This window comes from Penicillium mononematosum (genome assembly GCF_028829835.1).
Source record: "Penicillium mononematosum strain IBT 11891 chromosome Unknown utg000005l:1.0-9366267.0:1.0-9372171.0, whole genome shotgun sequence".
NCBI classification, from domain to species: Eukaryota; Fungi; Ascomycota; class Eurotiomycetes; order Eurotiales; family Aspergillaceae; genus Penicillium; species Penicillium mononematosum.
The window spans coordinates 575,788-595,100 of record NW_026643275.1 but is presented as its reverse complement, the minus strand read 5'-3'; the positions used below and the strand labels follow the sequence as shown (position 1 = coordinate 595,100).

The following is a 19,313-nucleotide window of genomic DNA, read 5'->3' as shown; positions in this document are numbered from 1 at the left end:
GCCATATAAAAATTGAAGAACCTTCCTCCAACCTCACCTTTTAAACACTTTTTACTCCGTAGGTATCTGAACGACTTTCTGAACTGGGAATTTGGGAATTTGGGATCTTTTGGGGGATCGCTGTTTAGCTGCAGCACACTAACCCGATAATCAGCGAACTAACCAATTATGGTCTGATTATCTGGGTGGGAAGTCACTTTGAGAAACGCCATACTCGCCGTACAGATATTCTTGACCACCTGCTGATTTCGGGTGGCCTAAAAGGACAATATCAACCGGTCTGTGCCTATCCTATAAAATATTGGGTCTACCTAAAATAGTGCCCGTTCCGAGTTCCTTTTCTCTTTCATCTTTGCGAACTCCTATACTTGCAAGAGAAAACAAAAAAATAGTTGGTGGGTTCGTCTTTGTTCTATGCAGCCACAGCCGGATGCACTATTCTCTACAAAGAAACCGATACACTTCGCCTCCACAATACTGCCTTCACCGAGACTGGAATTGACGGTACGTTACAGCGCAATTGACAGGTGACTGGGGGCTTGAGGCACCATCGTGATATGCTAACAAAGAGCAAGAACAGCCTAAACCGGTCAACAATGCCCCTCGAATAAAGGTCTACGAAAAGAGATATGAGTTATTGGCTGTTAATGTCACCTGGCCGGCCTCGTGATCTTCCAAGCCAGAAGACCAAGCCTTCAAATCAAGAAAAGCTAGCTTTTCGTCCTCGCCCTCCGTCGCTGAAGCTTCCAAAGAAGCCCTTCGGTCTGGAAGCCCGAGTCACAGCTGTCCGGGGCACCGTTTCAGGTCAAGACCAACAGACAATGCCGGCGCAGATCGCGGACACCACCCATGGCCCGTCTGAAGCGGACCCAGGGGCCCCTGCTCAACACATGGCACCCGACACTAACAAAGGTCAGGGCCAATCACACCACTTGGCTCTCAAAGAAGAAGATATTGCAAGCAGGGGCCACGGGGACACTAGGTCTGCCTCCCCGCAGAAATCTTTGGACACTATGATTGACTTGGAATCCCAAGATTCCGAAGACGATTCTGAAATTTCTCCATTGTCGGACTATCTCCCTCCATTGCGTTCAGCTTCCCGCTTAGTTCGCCTCTTGCCAGAGCTATCCTCGCACTTCTCCATTGTCTCCCCGGTCAGCGCTGATTCCAATATGGACCGCTCGATGGGGCCCTCATTTTTCGAGCGGGAACTAGAAGAACGCGTGCAGACGTTATATCGAAGCTCTGCAGACGTCGATCCCGATACATATGGGTCTGCCAATCAATCGGAGATCGCCCCTCCGTATTCTGGATCTGATGAGACTTTGGATTGTGCTTCATCATGCTACAGCCGCCGCACTTCGGTGACCAGTGTCGGCAGCACATTCTGGGGAGATGATGAGCGATACCCTTACAAAACGGCCGATGCATACTCGATCTATTCCCCTGTCGCCGCCGGCGTCTTCGACGATGCCCATTCCATCTGTTCCTCGCGGCCTTCCTCGGTAGTGGCGCCCTGCCAGCTGCACGTGTCAAAACTCGCTTGCCCAATTCCCATCACCAAAAATGTATCAATGAACGACCTCAAGAACAAGCCCTTGCCACTGGAACCATCCTTCGGTCCCAGTTCAGCCCCAAGTCACCCAGGCGACTCCCCTCTTTCGGCAGTGTCACCACGCTTCAAGTCACAATGGTCAACGCAATACTCCAAGAGAGACTCGCTGGTCTCGTCGCAACACCCCGCCGCGGTGAGCCATGACGAGTGGAAGCGTTCCATGTTACACCAGTTGAATAACCATCGACAATCCGAACTTTCACGCGATACGTGCGGACACAGCCAGCGTCAGCCGCAGCGTCATCGTCGACAGCGGTCGGATCTGGTGATGGGTCATCGAGCCCGCCATGTCCCAACATTATCGCAGGCCACCGAGGAACTCGAAGATACCCTCGCGGGCCTGGCCGACCACGATTTGACTCACAAGAGGCTGATCCTCGATGGGCCGTTGCAGATCAGCCGCCATAACGGGGACTTGATTGCTACCCGGCCCGCGCCCCTCCCCCCTTCCACGAAGCCTCATTCACAAACACCACAAGGGAAATCGACACTGAAGGACAGCAGTCGCGTCAACCTCAAATCAAGAGACACAAGTCCAACCAAAGAAAAGAGTTACAAACTCAGTAAGAGAGAGGCGAAAGACAAGCCTCGTCGATCGGGCGGGGATAAGGAGAAGGAGATGGACGAGAAGCCCGACGCAAAAAATACTCCAACTTCCAAGGAAAACATCAAAAAGGCAAAATCCAAGAAATCTTTCCTGGCATTCCGCAAGCAAAGCCAGGCGCGCGATGCAGTTAGCGTCAGCTCACGGTCGGAGGACTCCCTCCACATGACATTGGAATCGCATTCCGCCGATCCCTTCGATCTGGCCCCCACGCGCGACAGCCTGCTACTTCAATTACCTCGCCTACAAACTAACCGTCTCGAGAATCCCTTCGATCACGTCGCGGAAAAAGCAGTGTTATTGGGTAGCCCCGGCCTAGTTGCCATGGAGGGTGTGAACCTAGAGGAGAAGCCCATAGCCTCTAAAATTCGCCAGAGCTGGGCTTTGGTCTCGACTGCCCAGGCGAGCAGCGTCCAACTCACCGAACATATTTATGAACTTCCTGCTACTCCCCCGTCGCCTTCATCCGCACTCCCTCCCCAGGTCGAGCGCAATGTCCCAGTCAATATCACCCTCCCCGAAGATATGCCGGTGGATTTGATTCTGTCAATTATGCAGAACATCGACTCTCTAGATGACCTTTTCAACTTCGTCCTTGTCAACAAAAAGATCTACACCGCGTTCAAAGGTCGCGAGCTGCCCATGCTGAAAAATGCCCTGTTTAAGATGTCCCCGCCCGCCTGGGAAATGCGCGAGATGAGTCCGCCATGGGAAATGGAATGGCAGCCACTTATAGATCCGGACTCCCAGGTTCCAGAATATACGCCCACCCTGTATCTGCAGAGATACGCGCAGGATATCTACACCCTTGCCAAGCTGAAGGCGTTGGTCCTTGCGCGATGCGCTCCGTTCCTGCGCCGCGATACCATCCGTGGCCTGGCGGGCGTGGATAACACCCGCGCCGAGGAAGTCGACGATGCGTTCTGGCGACTCTGGACCTTCTGTCGGATTTTTGGCAGTGGCAAGGGGCGGGAGAATGATATCGCTGGCCAAATGGACTGGTTGAAGGGTGGTGTCCAGGCGAAGAACCATTTCACCTCGGCGTCGACGATGACACAGCCTTTCGGTATGAATAATGTCCTATTCGAACCGCCCGAGGGATTCGGTCGTGGGAATCTTTCCGGTCTATCGCAGAAGCAGATGTACGATCTGACGGAGATCTGGACGTGCATGGGTGTTCTGTTGCAGCCGCTGCATGGAAAGTGCATTGAAGCCCGCGAGGTCGGCATCTTCGATGGCATGAACGTCCCAGATGGTGATCTGGCTCGCGAAGAGACCGTCCTCGGTAAGTGAAACAATCATCTGTCTATTTTATCACGGCTAACTCAGAAGTACAGAGGAGTGGACTTCATACATTCTCACGCTCGGTCTGGGCGCAGTGTTAACACTCAGCTCAGTCTGCCCGGCCGACACCACTGCCGCCACATTTACCAAAGCGAAGTCCCTCGGTCTCGCCAAATGGGAACCAACCGAAACCGAAGCAAGTCGATCATCGTTCCTGAAAGAAGCAGTCTCGCGTGCCTACGAGCTCGAAGAACGCGCACTTGACAGCCCGACCGATATCAGCCCGCAAAGATCAAGCCCGATCGAAAACGACCGCGAGATCCGAGAACGCCAAGCCGGATTCGCCCACGAGCTTCGTTGCCGCCGTGAACGCGGTTTCGACCCTGACCCCGCAGGCCGGTTATCCTTCTCTACCGAACGCCCTATGTCTGAGTTCAGCACTATTGTCCATAATCTCAACGGGTCGATTCGAGGTCACCGGCCCATTCAATCTGTGCCATCTGTGCCTGCGCTCGTCCTTGACAGGTGCTCGACTTCAACTGCTAGGACGGCTCCTCGTACTCCGACTCACTCGTCTGACCCTGCCACTGCCTTTGCTTCGTCATATATTCCTCCTCTGCGACCGCAGGTCCTGGACCCTGTTGACCGCGCCATTGATATGATGGTGAATGAACTTGGCTTTAGTTCGCAAGATGCTAAGTGGGCTCTTAAGATTACGGATACTGGTGAAGGGATTGATGCTACTGCTGCTGTGGAGTTGCTTCAGCGTCAGCGGATGCAGAATGAGCGCAACCCCTTTGGTCAAGGCAATACCCTGCTGTCAGATGTTATCAAGCGTCAAAAGTCACAAGAGTTGGGCTGGCGCTGGGCTTGATAGTGTTTCAATTGCTTTGCTTTTTTGTTGTTTCTTGGCCTGCATCCCATTTCCTTCATGCCCTTATCCACGATTTACTGCCACGACCATTATGTGCTATATACCCTTGCTGTTTTATCTTTGAAATTTGGGTTTCTTTGGATTTGGGTCATTCTCATAGATTGCTTTTGACTTCATCACTCCACCCCTCTGAATTGTCTGGTATTATGTCTCTATCCAGTCTCGAGTTGTGCTATCTCGTGTTGTCAGTATCTGTTGAGCATTTTAGCGAATAAATTGCGATGTTTTATATAGGAAATATCTATTCCAGACAGTTCGGCCTAGCTTGATATAATTCCCTATATATCTATATCCATTTCAGTGTCTGCAAATCCCAATGGTTGAATAGTATTCTTTCTTGGGGTCATGGCAACATCTCCACAAAGATCTATCAGGCTCAAAGTTGAATCGAACCCATCTTTATCCCAGCAAATAATGCGACCACAATAATCTATCTTGAGGAACGGGCTAATGTATATCCAAATGCAAAAAAAAAAAAGCTGGAACGAAAGTATAAACTCGTCAAATCGTCATGTCGGCATATTTTGTAAGTCCGTCTATTTCAAACACCACACGGCTCGTCGTCATCCGACTTGTCTCCATCATCACTGTCACCCCAACCCTCTGCTTCAAGTGAACGCCCGCGGATACCGAAGCTCAGGATGAAGCCAATGAAGGAGACCGCAGCAAAGACTCCAAATGCCAGGGCCTCTCCTTTAGGCTGGATCTTGGCTGTGAGGGAGAACAGCCCTCCGGAGAGGAATGGGCCTACTGCACGTCCAGCTGCGGAGAGAGTTTGTGCAAGGCCATTCAAGGCGCCAAGGACGGCATGGTTAGGTGCCGAGTTTGTAACCTGGAGAAATAATTAGTTTTTTTTTTGGATTTACAAAAGAGAATATCGCAAATTCCTTACCAGAAGCAAAGCACTGGTCAGACCACCTACAGAGGCGATGGTCTTGACCAGCAACACAAGACAAAGTTCGACAGCCATGATGGCAGACTTGCTAGTCAAACCCTTACCAGTCTTGCTCTTGTACCCAATGAAGGGCAGTAGGATAAATGAGATGACAAAGCCAAATAGGCCTGCGCGGTAAGACCATCGATTGCCCATCTTGTCTCGCAGGCGGTTGAAGATACAGATTTGGAAAATGATCGTCACAATTCCAGCAAACCCTTGAGCAAGGCCGATCTCGGACGGGGTGAGTGACCGACCGGCCGGGGGTTTAGCTTGTGCGAAGATTGGGAACAGCGAGTTGAAGGAAACATTGCAGAGAGCAAATATAAGGTATGTCACAAGAAGTAAGAGTGTGTCTCGAGTGAAGATCTCACCCCAAGTGAGCTCCTCTGGGTGGCCAAGTATGCTCGACATCTCGGACGCAGAGTCTAGATCACTGTCGTGTTCATCGATCTCTAAATCGCGGCGGCCGTGGGGGTACGGCACTGTTGACGGGACCTCCACGTAGGTTGGGTGGCGGGCATTACCGGTAAACTGCCACAGCCATGTGAACAAGCTGCGCACCTTTTTGCCGATTTTTGGAAGACTGTCTGCATCTTCGAGGCTCTCTTCCAGCAAGAGAGCTGTGAAAACGAAGTCCATCAGAAGGACAACAGCGGACAGTACGTTTGGCGCAAGATAGGGATATGGGTTTTTGCTGCCAGTAAAAGGGTTCGTCTTGAAGACCATAAGTCCTCCTAGGAGTGGTCCCGTTATACCTCCAATTCCGTATATTACCGGGAGATAGGTAAAAGCCTGGGACTGATTGCTTCGGTCGGTGATTTCTCCGAGGCAGGTTGACACCAAACCCTGGTTGCCATTTACCACACCCATCAACGCCTGCACAACTATAGCCTGCGCAAGGGTTTTACAAAATCCGAATGCAACGAAGCACATCGCAGTCAGAAAGGTGCCAAGCAGAATTACCGGCTTGCGACCAACACGGTCCGAAAGCCAGCCCCAGAAATAGTTTGTGCTGAATTGAGCCAGCGCAAAGGCCGACGCAATGCTGCCCACGTATACGCCCACCTGTGACTGTTCCACTTCGGGGAATGTCGATGCCATGTCGGGGAGGTAGGGACTGATCGAGTTCAACGCCGTTTGCTCCGCCAGTGCGATTATCGCTAGCACTGCCATTTGCCTCCTCGGCAGCGGCGATGACGTTCCGGGGGTATCGGCGGTGTCATAATGGGGATCGTGTGAGCCGTCCGCAGAGGACTCGGACTGGCCCGAGTTAGGTCGCCCACGCGACTTGGGTGGTGGAGTATCGAAGGTCTGGTAATGCTGCGTGGAGGAGCGGCGATTGAGCAAAGCCCGGTCTGGACCCGTCATTCTGGCGACACACCAGCAAAATCAAGGCTGAATGAAGTCCTGTCACAACTAACCATGCGATTGGGGGTTGAGCCGAAAGCCTGGTTGTAAACGCAGTGCTGTCGTGTGAGAGCTTAGTGGTATGGTTGCAACCCGCGCTGGTCGAATTCTCGCGCGGTCAATAGATTAAATGTGTAAATGCAGGTCTAAGTAGATGATCGAGAAACAAAATGTGTCAAAAAGCTTAGAAGGATTGAAGTTGGCCGTAACCTTGGAAAAGACCGCAACCCGGATCAGGGAACACAATGATGATGTAAGCGATGCTGCAGATCCCATGCTGAGTAATTTGTTCCAGCCAGCCTACGCAGTGGTCCGGGTACGGAGTACATTTATTGATTTCGATTTATCTGCATGGTGCTTGTTTTGCTTGTTCCTTATTCAGTTGAAGACTTATAGCCCTTGCATGTGTCGATCTTGTGTAACAATTTGGTGCCGAGGCTCAACTTATTCCAAGCCAGGTAAACTATGTAGGGTAAATTGATCTATAGTTGAGACCGAATCGGTAATATCATAGGATATTCACGGACGTCAAATGACAAAACATGCGATATAAGTCAAGGGAATACGGTTTGTGCATTTATACGCAGCTTCGGTGGGCCCGTCTAGGCACATAGGTTATGCAGGCATCATGCTGATGTGATTTATAGGATTGGCTGTAAGTCATCAAAATATATAGTTAGCCAATGGAATGCACCGTTTGGGTGCATAAGGTGGCGTTCATCTAATGGTGGCTCTTATAGCTTCACTCAAGGGATGTAAGTAAATTAGTATTGCAGTCTATAATTACCTATGTCGGAGCTCAGGCTGGTTTTCCCTTTCCATTTTAGTGCTCACCTCTCGCCGCTTTTTGACCGAGTAAACCTGCCTACGCAGCCCTGGACCCCTGCCCAGGTGAGCCCTGAGTATTATATAATCATCGAAACTCTCCGGGGTCCCGCCCGGGGCCCCGGAGAGCTTCGTTGGTCTAATCTGAAATATCTACCCTCATCCTCTTATTATTTTTATATAACCTTCGTGTATGTCCAAGCATTCCAAATATAGTACATTTTGACAGTGCCTCTTTCGTTTATGTATAGGTTTCCCTCCATTATATTACCTTAATTGGTCCCGTTTCTCTTTCTCAGGCTTCGGCAGATGCTCTGATGCACCCTCTATATCACTAAGGCCAATTCGCCAGAATAGGTGGATATCTGCTAATGGGATAGCTTGAGTGTTCCCTAATAGACTCGAAAATCCGAGGCGCAAGGTAAACCCATTGCTCTTATGAATTACCTGTAGCTCTTTTATCCTTTGTAACTGGCTCGGCGATTCGTCGAATCGAATAACGGGAGGTCCTAGTCATGTCATTATAAAGCACATGTGACGGTACTATCACCTTTCAATTGACTCATAAAGTCATACTTAAACGTACATATGGCACGTTTGGCTTATAATGCTTGTGAAATCCTTTCAAGTAACTATGTTGTAGGTACGGAGTGGAAGTACGGAGTCACGGAGTTACGGAGTTTCATATCGGCCAGTTCTATTTTATTACAGTAATACTGTTGCAGTTGTGGGACTGGGGGCCAAATACCGAATGTAACAGTTAAATACTGGTGAGACTAGTGTAAAATATTTACTCCGTACTTGCTGACCATGAACCTGCACTAGCCCTGGAGCACAGTGATGGTAGTACCTGCCGTTTTAATTGGGTGATCTTCGAAAATACAGCCTCAAAATAGGGTCCTCCGTAATTGCTTTGCTGCCTACGAATTGTTTCGTGAATTCTCACTACCAAGATAGATTACCCTAAAACACCCTCGCAGGTTGCTTTGAGCAATCCCTGCATTCAAGTGCCTGCACGCGAGGTCACATGATGCCCCTGAAAAGAATCGGCCCTCGTGAAAGTAATCTTTCCGACGAATTTGTGAATCCTTCCTCATCTCAATTGCTAGCAATGGCCGTGTCACAGAGAATTCCCGTGGCGGCTGCTCCACCTGCCAAAGGTGTCAAGCAGAATGAACCGAAGACCGCCTCCAAATATACAGACGGCGCGTCCGACGAGTTCGAGTTTGGAGGCTCAGTCGGCGCTACACTGTTGATGACAGGCTTTCCCCTCTTGATGTGGTATATGTGGATTGGCGCAACTTACTATGATGGCATGCTTCCTTTGCCTGAGTCCAACCAGACGTGGGCTGACTTTGGCCGTCACCTTTGCCAACTGGTTTACGAGGGAGCCTACCCCACCGCCAAAGCATGGGCAATCTACTGGACCTTTTTCATCATGGAGGCACTGATGTACTGCTATATGCCTGGAGTTTTGAATTTCGGCCGGCCCCTGAGGCACGAAGGCGGCAAGAGGCTTCCCTACTACTGCTCCGCTTATTGCAGCTTCTACGCGACGCTTGCCATTGCTGCCACCTTGCACTTTACCGGCGTGTTTCCTTTGTACACACTGATTGACGAATTTGGTCCTATCATGAGTGTCTCTATTCTGTCCGGCTTCCTGAACAGCTTCATCGTCTACATCCAAGCTATAGTGCGTGGACGAACCCACAGACTATCGGGTTCTCCCATTTATGATTTCTTCATGGGTGCTGAACTGAATCCCCGTATTGGAATTTTGGACTTCAAGATGTTCTACGAGGTCAGAATCCCGTGGTTTATTCTGTTCCTTATCACCTGCTCCGTGGCGGCTCGCCAGTACGAAACATATGGCTATGTCTCGGCCGAAGTAGTCTTCCTGGCCGGAGCGCACTACCTGTATACCAATGCTTGTGCCAAAGCCGAACAGATGATCATTACAAGCTGGTGAGTCAAGGAGAATACCTGCGTTAATATTTCAGCTAAACTGATGCTGGAAAAGGGACATGTATTTCGAAAAACTTGGATTTCTGCTCACCTTCTGGAATATGGCTGGTGTGCCTTTCACTTATTGCCATTGTGCGCTTTACTTGGCCAACCATCCCCCATCTGAGTATCACTGGAACCGATACGCCCTCGCATTTTTCTCTGTCTTGTACGTATTTTTCTACTGGATGTGGGACAGTGCGAATGGCCAGAAGAACGCCTTCCGTCACAAGGAAAAGGGCCAGCTTATCAAGCGGAATACGTTCCCTCAAGTGCCGTGGCAAGCCATTGAGAACCCCAAGACAATCCAGACAGACACAGGCGATCATATTATGGTCGATGGCTGGTTCGCAATCATTCGAAAGCCAAACTATGTACCTGACATGTTCTTTTCTATGTCATGGGGCCTGATTACCGGTTTCAAGTAAGATTTCCTGTCTACAAAGGTCATGGGTTGACATAACTAACTACTTACTAATAGGAGCCCATTCCTTTGGTTCTATTTCATTTTCTTCATGGTCATGATTATCCACCGCACCAACAGGGATATCAACCGATGCCGAAGAAAGTACGGCGAGGCCTGGAAGCGCTATGAGAAAGAAGTACCCTACTTGTTCATCCCTGTAAGTTTCAAATAGGTGTTCGAGATGGTGGGAAATTACTGACAGATTTGGAGTATGTGATCTAGTTGGTGTGCCGTTCATGCAGAGTGGCCAACGCTTCTTTTCCCTCTAATTTCGGAGCTCTTGGGAAGTCGTTCGTTTCGCCACCTATCCACAGATGTCAGTTCAATGACTCCGATCGTTTTGAAAAAATATATGTATAACACTTGTTTACCTGTCAGGGCATACTCTGGCATTGTATCTGTCTCTGGTTGCACAAGCGTCCCTTTTTGTGATAGCAGATGGCAGCTATATATTGAGAGAATACGAGTACTTTGGAATGTAATTGACATAAAATCCCAAGACTCTTGATAACCCACGCATATCTAGTAATATCAAACTTTATTCATTCTAGTACGTATACGTCGCTCTTCTGCCTCAAACTCCGTGTCCCTATCTCGTCTTCTAAGTCTGGGTCGGACGGCACCACGCATGCAAGTGTCTCTTAGGATAATAGGCTGCAATGCACTCTCGCCATTCCATATCTTCCGGCGTCGTTCCGTCGATGGTCATATCAAAGCGCCGGATCATGGTCGCAAAAGCGATGTACATCTCTGCCCAGGCTAGGTTCATGCCAAAACACATGCGTGGGCCACGACTGAATGGCACAAGCCAGTGATCAAGGTCGCTTTTGTGTTGAGATCTAGAGGTACCCGTTTCATTCTCGGCATCGGTCTGGTCTCTCCCCTCCAGCCACCGCTCCGGTCGGAAATCGAGGGCATCCTTGCCCCAGACTTCGGCGGACTGATGCACGTGCAAGATCGCCATTCCGACTGTGGTGCCCCCCGGGATCATCTGGCCCGATATCATGGCACCTCCTGGAGGAACGACACGCGTTAATGATACACCCGATGGGATGAAACGCAGAGATTCCTTGATGGTTGCCGTGAGTAGTGGAAGGGCCTCGAGATCATTTAGCGAGGGCTGCTTCTCCAGGTCCGGCCAAATAGTAATTATTTCACTTCTCAGTCTTTTTAGGAGGGTTGGGTTCTGCATGGTATGCCAGTGGCCCATGAGTAGCGTGTCTGCCACTGTGTTTGCACCCGCAAAGATAAGGGTGAAACCTTCGTCGTGTAGGGCTGTCAGGTCCGGTACCTCCTTCCTCCGGTAGGCTTGAGGGTCGAGCATACGGTGAAATAGAGTCTGGTGGGGCACTTCATCAAGCTTCGAAGGACAGTTTAGCACAACCTGCAGTTGTTGCTGGATGAGATCGCGGACTTGATAGAGGCGCGGCGCCAGCTTCTTAGCATTTGGAACGAGGCGCATAACTAGAGCCGGAGGTACGGCGAAAACCAGATCCCGGATCAACGGGAAGTTTTTCAGAAGTGGCAACATGCGAAGGCTAGCGTCCATAGCTAAGATCAAAGGGTCACTGAACGCTGGCGCATCGATCGCATTCACACAGTTGCCAAATGTGAAGCACATGATAGTGTCAAGAGTATAGGATCGGAAGGCATAAAGGAGATCAATAGAGCTTTTAGTTGCGTTGGCTTTAGTGATAGAGGATGCGAGGCGAGTTGCCTATAATTTGACGGGATGAAAGATTAGCATCAATACTCCTAAGGACATTCATAGACGCAACACCCTACTTACGTTTCGCCAAACAAGATGCTCCAGGCTATTGATTGCTTTCTTGGAAAAGATGGGAAGAAGAACATCCCGTCGTTCTTTCGCTTGGGCATATTTCAAAAACACAAAGGATCCGGTTGTGACCCCGGGGGTTCGGTAGAGGCCCGGATCTTTGTCCCATCTTTTGCTACCGTTGTAGATATCATGGAATGCGGATGGACTTCCGAAATGAAGCTTTGCAAAGACCGATGTTAAGGATACTGAAATTTCATAGGGGAAGTGTAGACTCATAGGTCTGGGGTATAGAGACAAATTACCTCGTTCGGCGCGATACGCACAATGTCACCTGGTGGAATTTATGTTAAAAGGCAATCTTCAATGTATGTCCCAAGCTTATCTCACCATATCTCTCATGCAGAACAAAGAGCTCTTGAGCCAATGTCTCCTGTTTGATAACTTCCTTATATGCTTTCCAACTTGAGGTGGCTCCAGCCATCCATGGCCCAGGGAATCTTCGTAATGGATGGAAGAAAAGATTATAGACAATGCGAGACAACTCATAAAGCGTCATAGTTGTCAATAATGATAGGCAGAGTAGTGCAAACGCCATGGTGGTTGTTAGGATTTGTACAGTGTAAGCCAGTCCAAGAGGATGGAGAAATAAGCAGATATTTAATCTTCAATCTGGCAGGCAAACGTTCAAGACGCCAAATCTCAAGCAAAACCTCTGACACTTCCATCCAAGGCGGGCTGGAGGGGCATTGCCATGGCTGTTACATGGGGGCCGTATACTGTCCTGTCAAAAATAATATGGCGCAGTCAGACCAAAGCTTTCGTATTCATGGAAGGTAAGCCTGATTTAGCTGTAGAATCAGATAGTAACTTGCATATTCAATTCGCTGTTAAATACTGTATAACGTCTAGCGCTCATTAGAGATGGTGTAATTTCGAAAGGTCGGTTTCGACTTCAGCAAAAATTCGTCAAATTCCGTACGCTTGAAACTTCATCAAACCTAGCATGCTTTAATTCAAACTATTACTCCGTACATGGGGGGTCGACTACAAACTAACGGCTTCGTTCGGGCCAAATGGGGCTAAAGAGCGTATAAACCGTCATTTCTTCCGATATCCGTAGATAACATGTATACATGTGATGGAGTCTACTTCTAGCCAGAGAGCGTCTAGAATAGTCTTTCACCAGATCTCACACATGTCAGCCTTGCCAAACGGACCTAGTTAAGAATCAAAAAGTCCAGATAGCGGGTCCCTCCTGTCAGAAATCCACATTTAGTCCAATTAGCATATCATTCACCACCCTCACGCCCATTATTATATTATCCTACCGTAAAGTCGGGCATCCACACAGCGGCTTACGTGTGATTCCTACAACACCTGGGCATAATCACCGAGCCGTCCCGAGGTCTCGAGCAATGGAAAAGATACAGCCCTCCCAAAAAAATACCTCAGCTGTCTTGTTCGTATCAAGGTAACCTAGCGGGACTTTTCGCTTCTCCCCGGTAAGCAAAAGGACAGATTATGGATGAAGTGCAATTGAAAAACCAGCATCCTGCGGAGCAACCCACGACAATTACATGAGCATGATGCTTCAGATTCTTGTGTTGGCTTTGCTATTTGCATGGCTTGCTTACGCTGTAATAAGTCATAGGCTCTCATCAAAGGCAAAGACGAGCACTTATTCATGTCCGCCTGTTCATTTCTCTTGGATTCCCTTCGTTGGTCACATCTTTGGGATTGCAACTAAAGGCTCTAACTTGTACATCTCATCACTATGGTATCTCAATCTTCCCCTCCGATATATCATATACTTGGCTTATACGAAAGTTTCTCAGTTCGACCCAACGCTCGTCGATGGAAACTCTGAAACTCCCTGGAATGGACATGCACTTGATTCACCCGCTGGACGCGGCTAGCATCAAACAATTTTCGGGAATGCGCCATTTAAGCCTGATGTCTGTTTTCCATGTTGCTGTTGGGCCCGCTATGGGCCTTGTACCCGCAAGCCAGAAATTCCTTACCGATCCCGATACTGGTGATTTCAAGCGGGAATTATCCAAGTTGTTTAACGGCGAGCTTCGGAACTTACAGAGTCTTCGGAATTATGCATCTCTGATGGACCAAACGATCGAGACGTACTGGTGTGAGACCTTTCCAGAATGCGATTCAGAAGTTGAAATTGGTCTTGGATCCTGGATTTTCGATTTCCTTTCTCGCTCGATGGGCGCTATGTTTTGGGGGAAGACGGCCCCTTCGAAGATGCCAAATTTCGCAATCACCTCAGGTAGGTAACTCCCCGGAATTCTTGCCAAATCGCATAACTAAATCACTGTCTGTCTACAGACTTTTCATTCAAAATCTGGAGGCCTTGCGCAATCCAATTCCGTGGCTGGTACCATTTGAGCTCCGTTCAGCCCGGAAAGTCGTTCGTCAGAAGATCGAGCAATGTGTTGAAAATGGGAATTACGGAAGGAAAGAAAAGCAGGGAGTGACGCTCTTTGAGCGGCTCGATTTTCTCTACGAATCCCTCGAGATTCCTCGAGAGGGTTTTACCGACTGCCATTTGGTCGCAATTGTCGGACTGATGTCCAATGTCATTAACATAATAACATGGGCATTCTGTGAAATTGTGGCTGATTCAGAGCTATTGGTGTCATTGCTGGCTGAGATTGAAGCCATTGTTGATGCTTCATCCCCCAACCCGGTCACTGATGTTGACCAAATTCGATGCTCCTGTCCACTTCTAGTGGCAACATGGTACGAGCTTTTGCGTACATATGGTGATTCTCCCGTTGCACGTGGCGTGCATGAGGATAGCGTCTTCCACAACAAATATCAGCTTAGGAAGGGCTCGATTATTATGACTCCAATTCATCTGCACAATTTCAACATAGACATATGGGGAAAAGACGCAGAGATATTCCGGCCCAGTCGGTTTCTCCAAAAGGATGGAGAAGTTAGACAAGACCTTGTCAAGCATCTCAACGTCTTCGGCCTCCCTGGCATGCACCAGTGCCCCGGGCGGTACCTTGGTATGAATTTGACACTTGGAATATTGGCCAAGGCTCTCCTGGCCTTCAACTTTACGCCGACACCTGGCGAGGCTCTCGGGCGAGGGATCCTTCCCGCGCGAAAGGATACTATGTTGGGGCTGGCGGCTCTAAGTCGAGATCCCAGGTTCATTGTGAGACGTCGCGAAGGAATTCGAGCAGTGCAGCTTAATTTTGATAACGTGAGGCCTGGGTGGTAGAAAACGGAGTCTTTATGGAAGGTTGGCTCAATTCGTCCTGCATAAAGTCCAGCGCTTCAGGCGCCGGGATAGTAGAACTAGAAAGGCAAAGAGATCCGTACCACGTCATGTCGGCCTTCGGGAAGATACTGAACCCTGCTAGAATTGGTTGAAGAACGTTGAAACACGCTTCCCATTTCAAGCAGAAATGCTACCATGGTCGATCGCTATAATTCTGGAAGACTAGGAATGTCTTAAAGCGCCCAAATAGGCAATCTGATAGCCCCTCTGTTAGGCTAACAGCCCTGGAGGTCTGTCTTCTGCTTATTATGATACAATGTTACTTTACTCCGTACTTAGCGATTTGACCTGTTTTTCCGAATGTGTTGAGTTAGTTTTGGGTGGGGCCCGACGTTACATTGCGGATCGAGGTGGATGGGGCCGGTCCGCATATGGACCCACCTGGGGAAAAGTCAGATGTGAAAAATACTGTAAGACCCACTCCACCAGGGGCCGTGTCCAATAGCAGTCCATTACCGGAAATACAACTCATTACATATCATTTCCAGGGCTTCACATGTACAGAATTGCGGATATCGTCAAACGTACCTAGGTAAAGTATTCCTTTTAACGGCATACTCCGGTAATCTGACTGTACTTGGACCTGGCTTATGTTTACCAATCAGCTATAATTTCTTCCTTCGCCTCGAAGACCTTCTGTTAGCGCAAATTGGTTATTACCTTGCACCGTCTACGCTAGCGCACTGACCTGGAATCTGTCATCCCAACCCAACGAGAAAATGTCGTTTGGAGTTGGAATTGTCGGCGCGCTTGTGGTACTGTACCTCACAAACTTCGCGTACCGGCTATTTCGCAACGTCAACGCCGCCAAATCCATCGGCCTACCTTTCTTAGTGTATCCAATAGATCCAAGCAACATCATCTGGCTATTGACGTCCGTCCCTTTGCGGCCATGGTTGAAGCGCATTCTTCCAGCGCAGATATGGAAACGTCTCACGCTGACGATCTATGGCTGGGAATTCTACGAGAAGCGCCGCCCCTTCGAGGAATATGCGGCCCCCCAAGGAAATCAAAAATCGTTCTTGGTTGCCAGTTGCGGGCCTCTAGAGCTCCACACCGCCGACCCAATCGTCGCTACTGAGGTGCTGCAACGAACAAATGATTTCAAAATGCCACCGCTTACTGGACTGCTCCTAGGTCAGTTTGGACATAATGTTCTCACAACGAATGGAGAGAGATGGGCGAAGCAGCGCAAGGTTGTTGCAAGCGTAATCAACGAGCGCATCTCTAAGACCATCTTCGATTCAACCGTATGTCAGACCACGGGCATGCTAGATGAGCTTCTTTTCATTGGGTCCGACAGAGAAAAAGGCTCTGCTGAGTCGACAGTAATGTTCGATATGATTAAGCAAATCACTATCCATGTACTAAGTGAGGCTGGTATGGGTGTAAAGGCCCCATGGAAGAGCAAAGACGCCGAGAGACCTAGGTCGGGTTTCAAGATGACATATATTGAAGCCTGCAAAGTTGTCATGGAATCTGTCACTGGGCCGATAATTATCCCAACTGACATACTTTTAAATTGGCCGTCCTGGCTCCCCGGGTACCGGAAGTTGAAGCAGCTAGGCATTGCCAAACGCGAGTTCCCTATGCACACAGAAATCCTTCTCAACCAAGAGCGTCAACGCATTTGGAACAAGAAGACCTCATCAGGACAAAGCAATATTATGAGCCAGTTGCTTCAAGCAACAGAGGAGCAAGATAATGAGGCAAAATCCCTTAGCAAAGAAGAGTTGAATGGCAACCTCTTACTTTTCACGGCAGCGGGGTTTGAAACAACAGCAAACACCCTCTCCTATGCCATAGTTTTGCTTGCAAGGTATCCGAGATGGCAGGAATGGCTATTCGACGAGGTTGATTTCTTGATGCCTACAGACGTGTCAGAAGCTCCAGAGTATTCCTCTGTCTTTCCAAGGGCAACGCGTATCATGGCAGTTATGCTAGAAACATTGCGTCTGTACACTCCTGTTGTTCACGTCCTTAGAACAAACGAGACACCTCAAGAGTTGATGACATCCGAGGGCATGATTTCCCTTCCAGCCAAGTCGTCCGTGATTATAAATCACATCGCACTGCATCTTGATCCAGACGTGTGGCCCGATGTTAACCGGTCCTCTGACCCATCATGGGTCCATACCGATAACAATGAACTCCCTGACGAGTCCACTTTCCGCCCTTCTCGCTGGATCAATCCCCTTGGGTCTGCACGCCCTATATATCAACCGCCAAAGGGGTGTTTCCTTCCCTGGGGTCATGGACCGCGTGTCTGTCCAGGACAAAAGATGGGCCAGGTTGAGTTTGTCGCGGTCATGTTAAAACTGCTGCAGCGCCACCGCATAGATGCTGTGCCGCTCATTGGGGAGAAGCCAAGAGAAGTTGAGCAGAGATTGGATAAACTGCTGAACAATAGTGTTCCAAAAATGACTTTGATCATGGACGGCATATATGATGCAGACAAAACGGGAGGCGTGGGCATGCGATTGACTAGTCGAAAATGAAACTCAACAATTATATTAAGGCAGCGAACATAGGATCGGGCCCATCTGTATGTAGGTAGTGTTGGATATGAACTTCAAGTTATTACGAGAGGAGGTGAGGGAGAGGGTGTTAGGATAAATAGTTTTACTAGTACAATCATGTGAAAACATGTAAGTCCGTGATAGAGGATCTTCGATATTTATATTTAAGGGCAGATTATGGCATTTCTCTGCGCCAATGACTTGGTGTAAAATGCATTGTCGTTCAACCACTACGTTTTACCTCTTCCCAAGATTCAATCCTGGGATGCAGTAACATTCCAACAGTACTTCTTTTATTTACGCACGATCCTGCCAACTCCCTCCCTTCCTTGAAGCTTTTAGACAACTGTAACCGGCTTAGTTAGATTGAATCAAAACTTCCTAGGTAGCTACATACCTTCACGCAAACTATTGGAATGTCATAATGTCCACATCCAGCGTCGTTACAGCTGAGATAAACTGAGATCCGGTATATCCTGCTACATATATATATATATATATCGTTAACATCTTACTCGCGTCTATATCTCTAGCGATGTCTTCGGAAGAAGGCTCGGATTGGGCCCAAGTCATTGACACGTTTCGAATGTTGTCCGATTATTGACGGCTGCCATGGCATTATTCGGATATTCTTCAAAGGCATTGTTGTTCAAGTATATTCACAATATTCATACTGCTCGCCAATGTCTTCAATGCCTACACGGCCGTGCTAGCGGTTGAGACTGTCTAATTTTAAGTATGAGAGACACTTTTAGCAAAAAGAATAGGACATGGAAAGGGAAAAACGCTGTATCACCAAGATTTGGGATAAGTATCGGAATGAAGCGTCCCCAAGTGTCCAAGTTCTTTCCCATCCCGTATAGAGCCACAACATGCTCAACATTCCATCAACCAGCCAAGTGGCCGAGCAGTAACTCAGCCATCACATCTTCCTTGGTCTAGTGGTGATGATTTCCGCTTGTCATTAACACCGATAAGCGCGGGAGACCGGGGTTCGATTCCCCGAGGGAGAGATTTCTTTTTGCACTTGTTTCGCCCACCTTGGCACATATTTTGGTCTTTATTTTTTGCTAATCACCTTTGTTTGGCTATAATTACTCTAAAATTGTTCAAACTGATGCGATATACCCATGGTTGATGGAAAGAATGGCTTCTGAACACGGCATGAAAACCCCGTTGCGAACATTTAAAAGTGGGGCCCTGCCCTAAAAACTCTGCTGCCCCATATATCAAAAACCTGACCGAATATTCCAATAAAGCAGGCCGGCTGGCCCAATGGCAAGGCGCTTGACTACGAATCAAGAGATTGCAGGTTCGATCCCTGCGTCGGTCACATCTTTTTGCTTCTTCGCTTTCTTTTTGCTCTATTGTTGGAGGGAGGGAGATATGGTTAGGTTAGACTGGTGGTGGGTGGTGTGGCGATTTTAGTTTCTGGGGGTGGCTGCTGAAAAAGTCGGTATCATCACGGTATGATTATGAATATGTGGAACAGATGTTTAAGGATATCGTTTAAAGATATCGTCCAATGGTCCTGGATGCATGGAGGAACTGCATATAGATAGGAAGCGTGTACTATTGTGGAGGCAAGATTGGGAGATAGATACCGCTGGAGTACTAAAATGAGACAA

The 19,313-nt window shown here is 48.7% G+C and overlaps 6 protein-coding genes across 6 annotated transcripts; 4 read left to right on the top strand and 2 right to left on the bottom strand.

Moving 5' to 3' along the window:
* Positions 1-629: 629 nt before the first annotated feature.
* On the top strand, positions 630-4,377 carry N7519_008352 (uncharacterized protein; the record flags this gene model as incomplete). The annotated part of the gene is made up of 2 exons (XM_057295128.1): positions 630-3,504; positions 3,557-4,377. 2 exons carry the CDS (start codon positions 630-632, stop codon positions 4,375-4,377), a joined length of 3,696 nt encoding a protein of 1,231 aa, XP_057143010.1.
* Positions 4,378-4,978: 601 nt separating this feature from the next.
* Positions 4,979-6,742, bottom strand: N7519_008351 (MFS transporter; the record flags this gene model as incomplete). The annotated part of the gene is made up of 2 exons (XM_057295127.1): positions 4,979-5,269; positions 5,330-6,742. The coding sequence occupies 2 exons, from the start codon at positions 6,740-6,742 to the stop codon at positions 4,979-4,981; spliced, it is 1,704 nt and encodes a 567-aa protein (XP_057143009.1).
* Positions 6,743-8,633: 1,891 nt separating this feature from the next.
* N7519_008350 (uncharacterized protein) lies at positions 8,634-10,248 on the top strand (the record flags this gene model as incomplete). Its single annotated transcript, XM_057295126.1, has 3 exons — positions 8,634-9,571; positions 9,627-10,034; positions 10,092-10,248. The coding sequence occupies 3 exons, from the start codon at positions 8,634-8,636 to the stop codon at positions 10,246-10,248; spliced, it is 1,503 nt and encodes a 500-aa protein (XP_057143008.1).
* A 429-nt stretch (positions 10,249-10,677) lies between these two features.
* N7519_008349 (cytochrome P450) lies at positions 10,678-12,451 on the bottom strand (the record flags this gene model as incomplete). Its single annotated transcript, XM_057295125.1, has 3 exons — positions 10,678-11,793; positions 11,866-12,101; positions 12,244-12,451. 3 exons carry the CDS (start codon positions 12,449-12,451, stop codon positions 10,678-10,680), a joined length of 1,560 nt encoding a protein of 519 aa, XP_057143007.1.
* Positions 12,452-13,710: 1,259 nt separating this feature from the next.
* N7519_008348 (cytochrome P450) lies at positions 13,711-15,106 on the top strand (the record flags this gene model as incomplete). The annotated part of the gene is made up of 2 exons (XM_057295124.1): positions 13,711-14,144; positions 14,200-15,106. The coding sequence occupies 2 exons, from the start codon at positions 13,711-13,713 to the stop codon at positions 15,104-15,106; spliced, it is 1,341 nt and encodes a 446-aa protein (XP_057143006.1).
* A 779-nt stretch (positions 15,107-15,885) lies between these two features.
* Positions 15,886-17,664, top strand: N7519_008347 (uncharacterized protein; the record flags this gene model as incomplete). Its single annotated transcript, XM_057295123.1, has 1 exon — positions 15,886-17,664. One exon carries the CDS (start codon positions 15,886-15,888, stop codon positions 17,662-17,664), a length of 1,779 nt encoding a protein of 592 aa, XP_057143005.1.
* Positions 17,665-19,313: the final 1,649 nt, after the last annotated feature.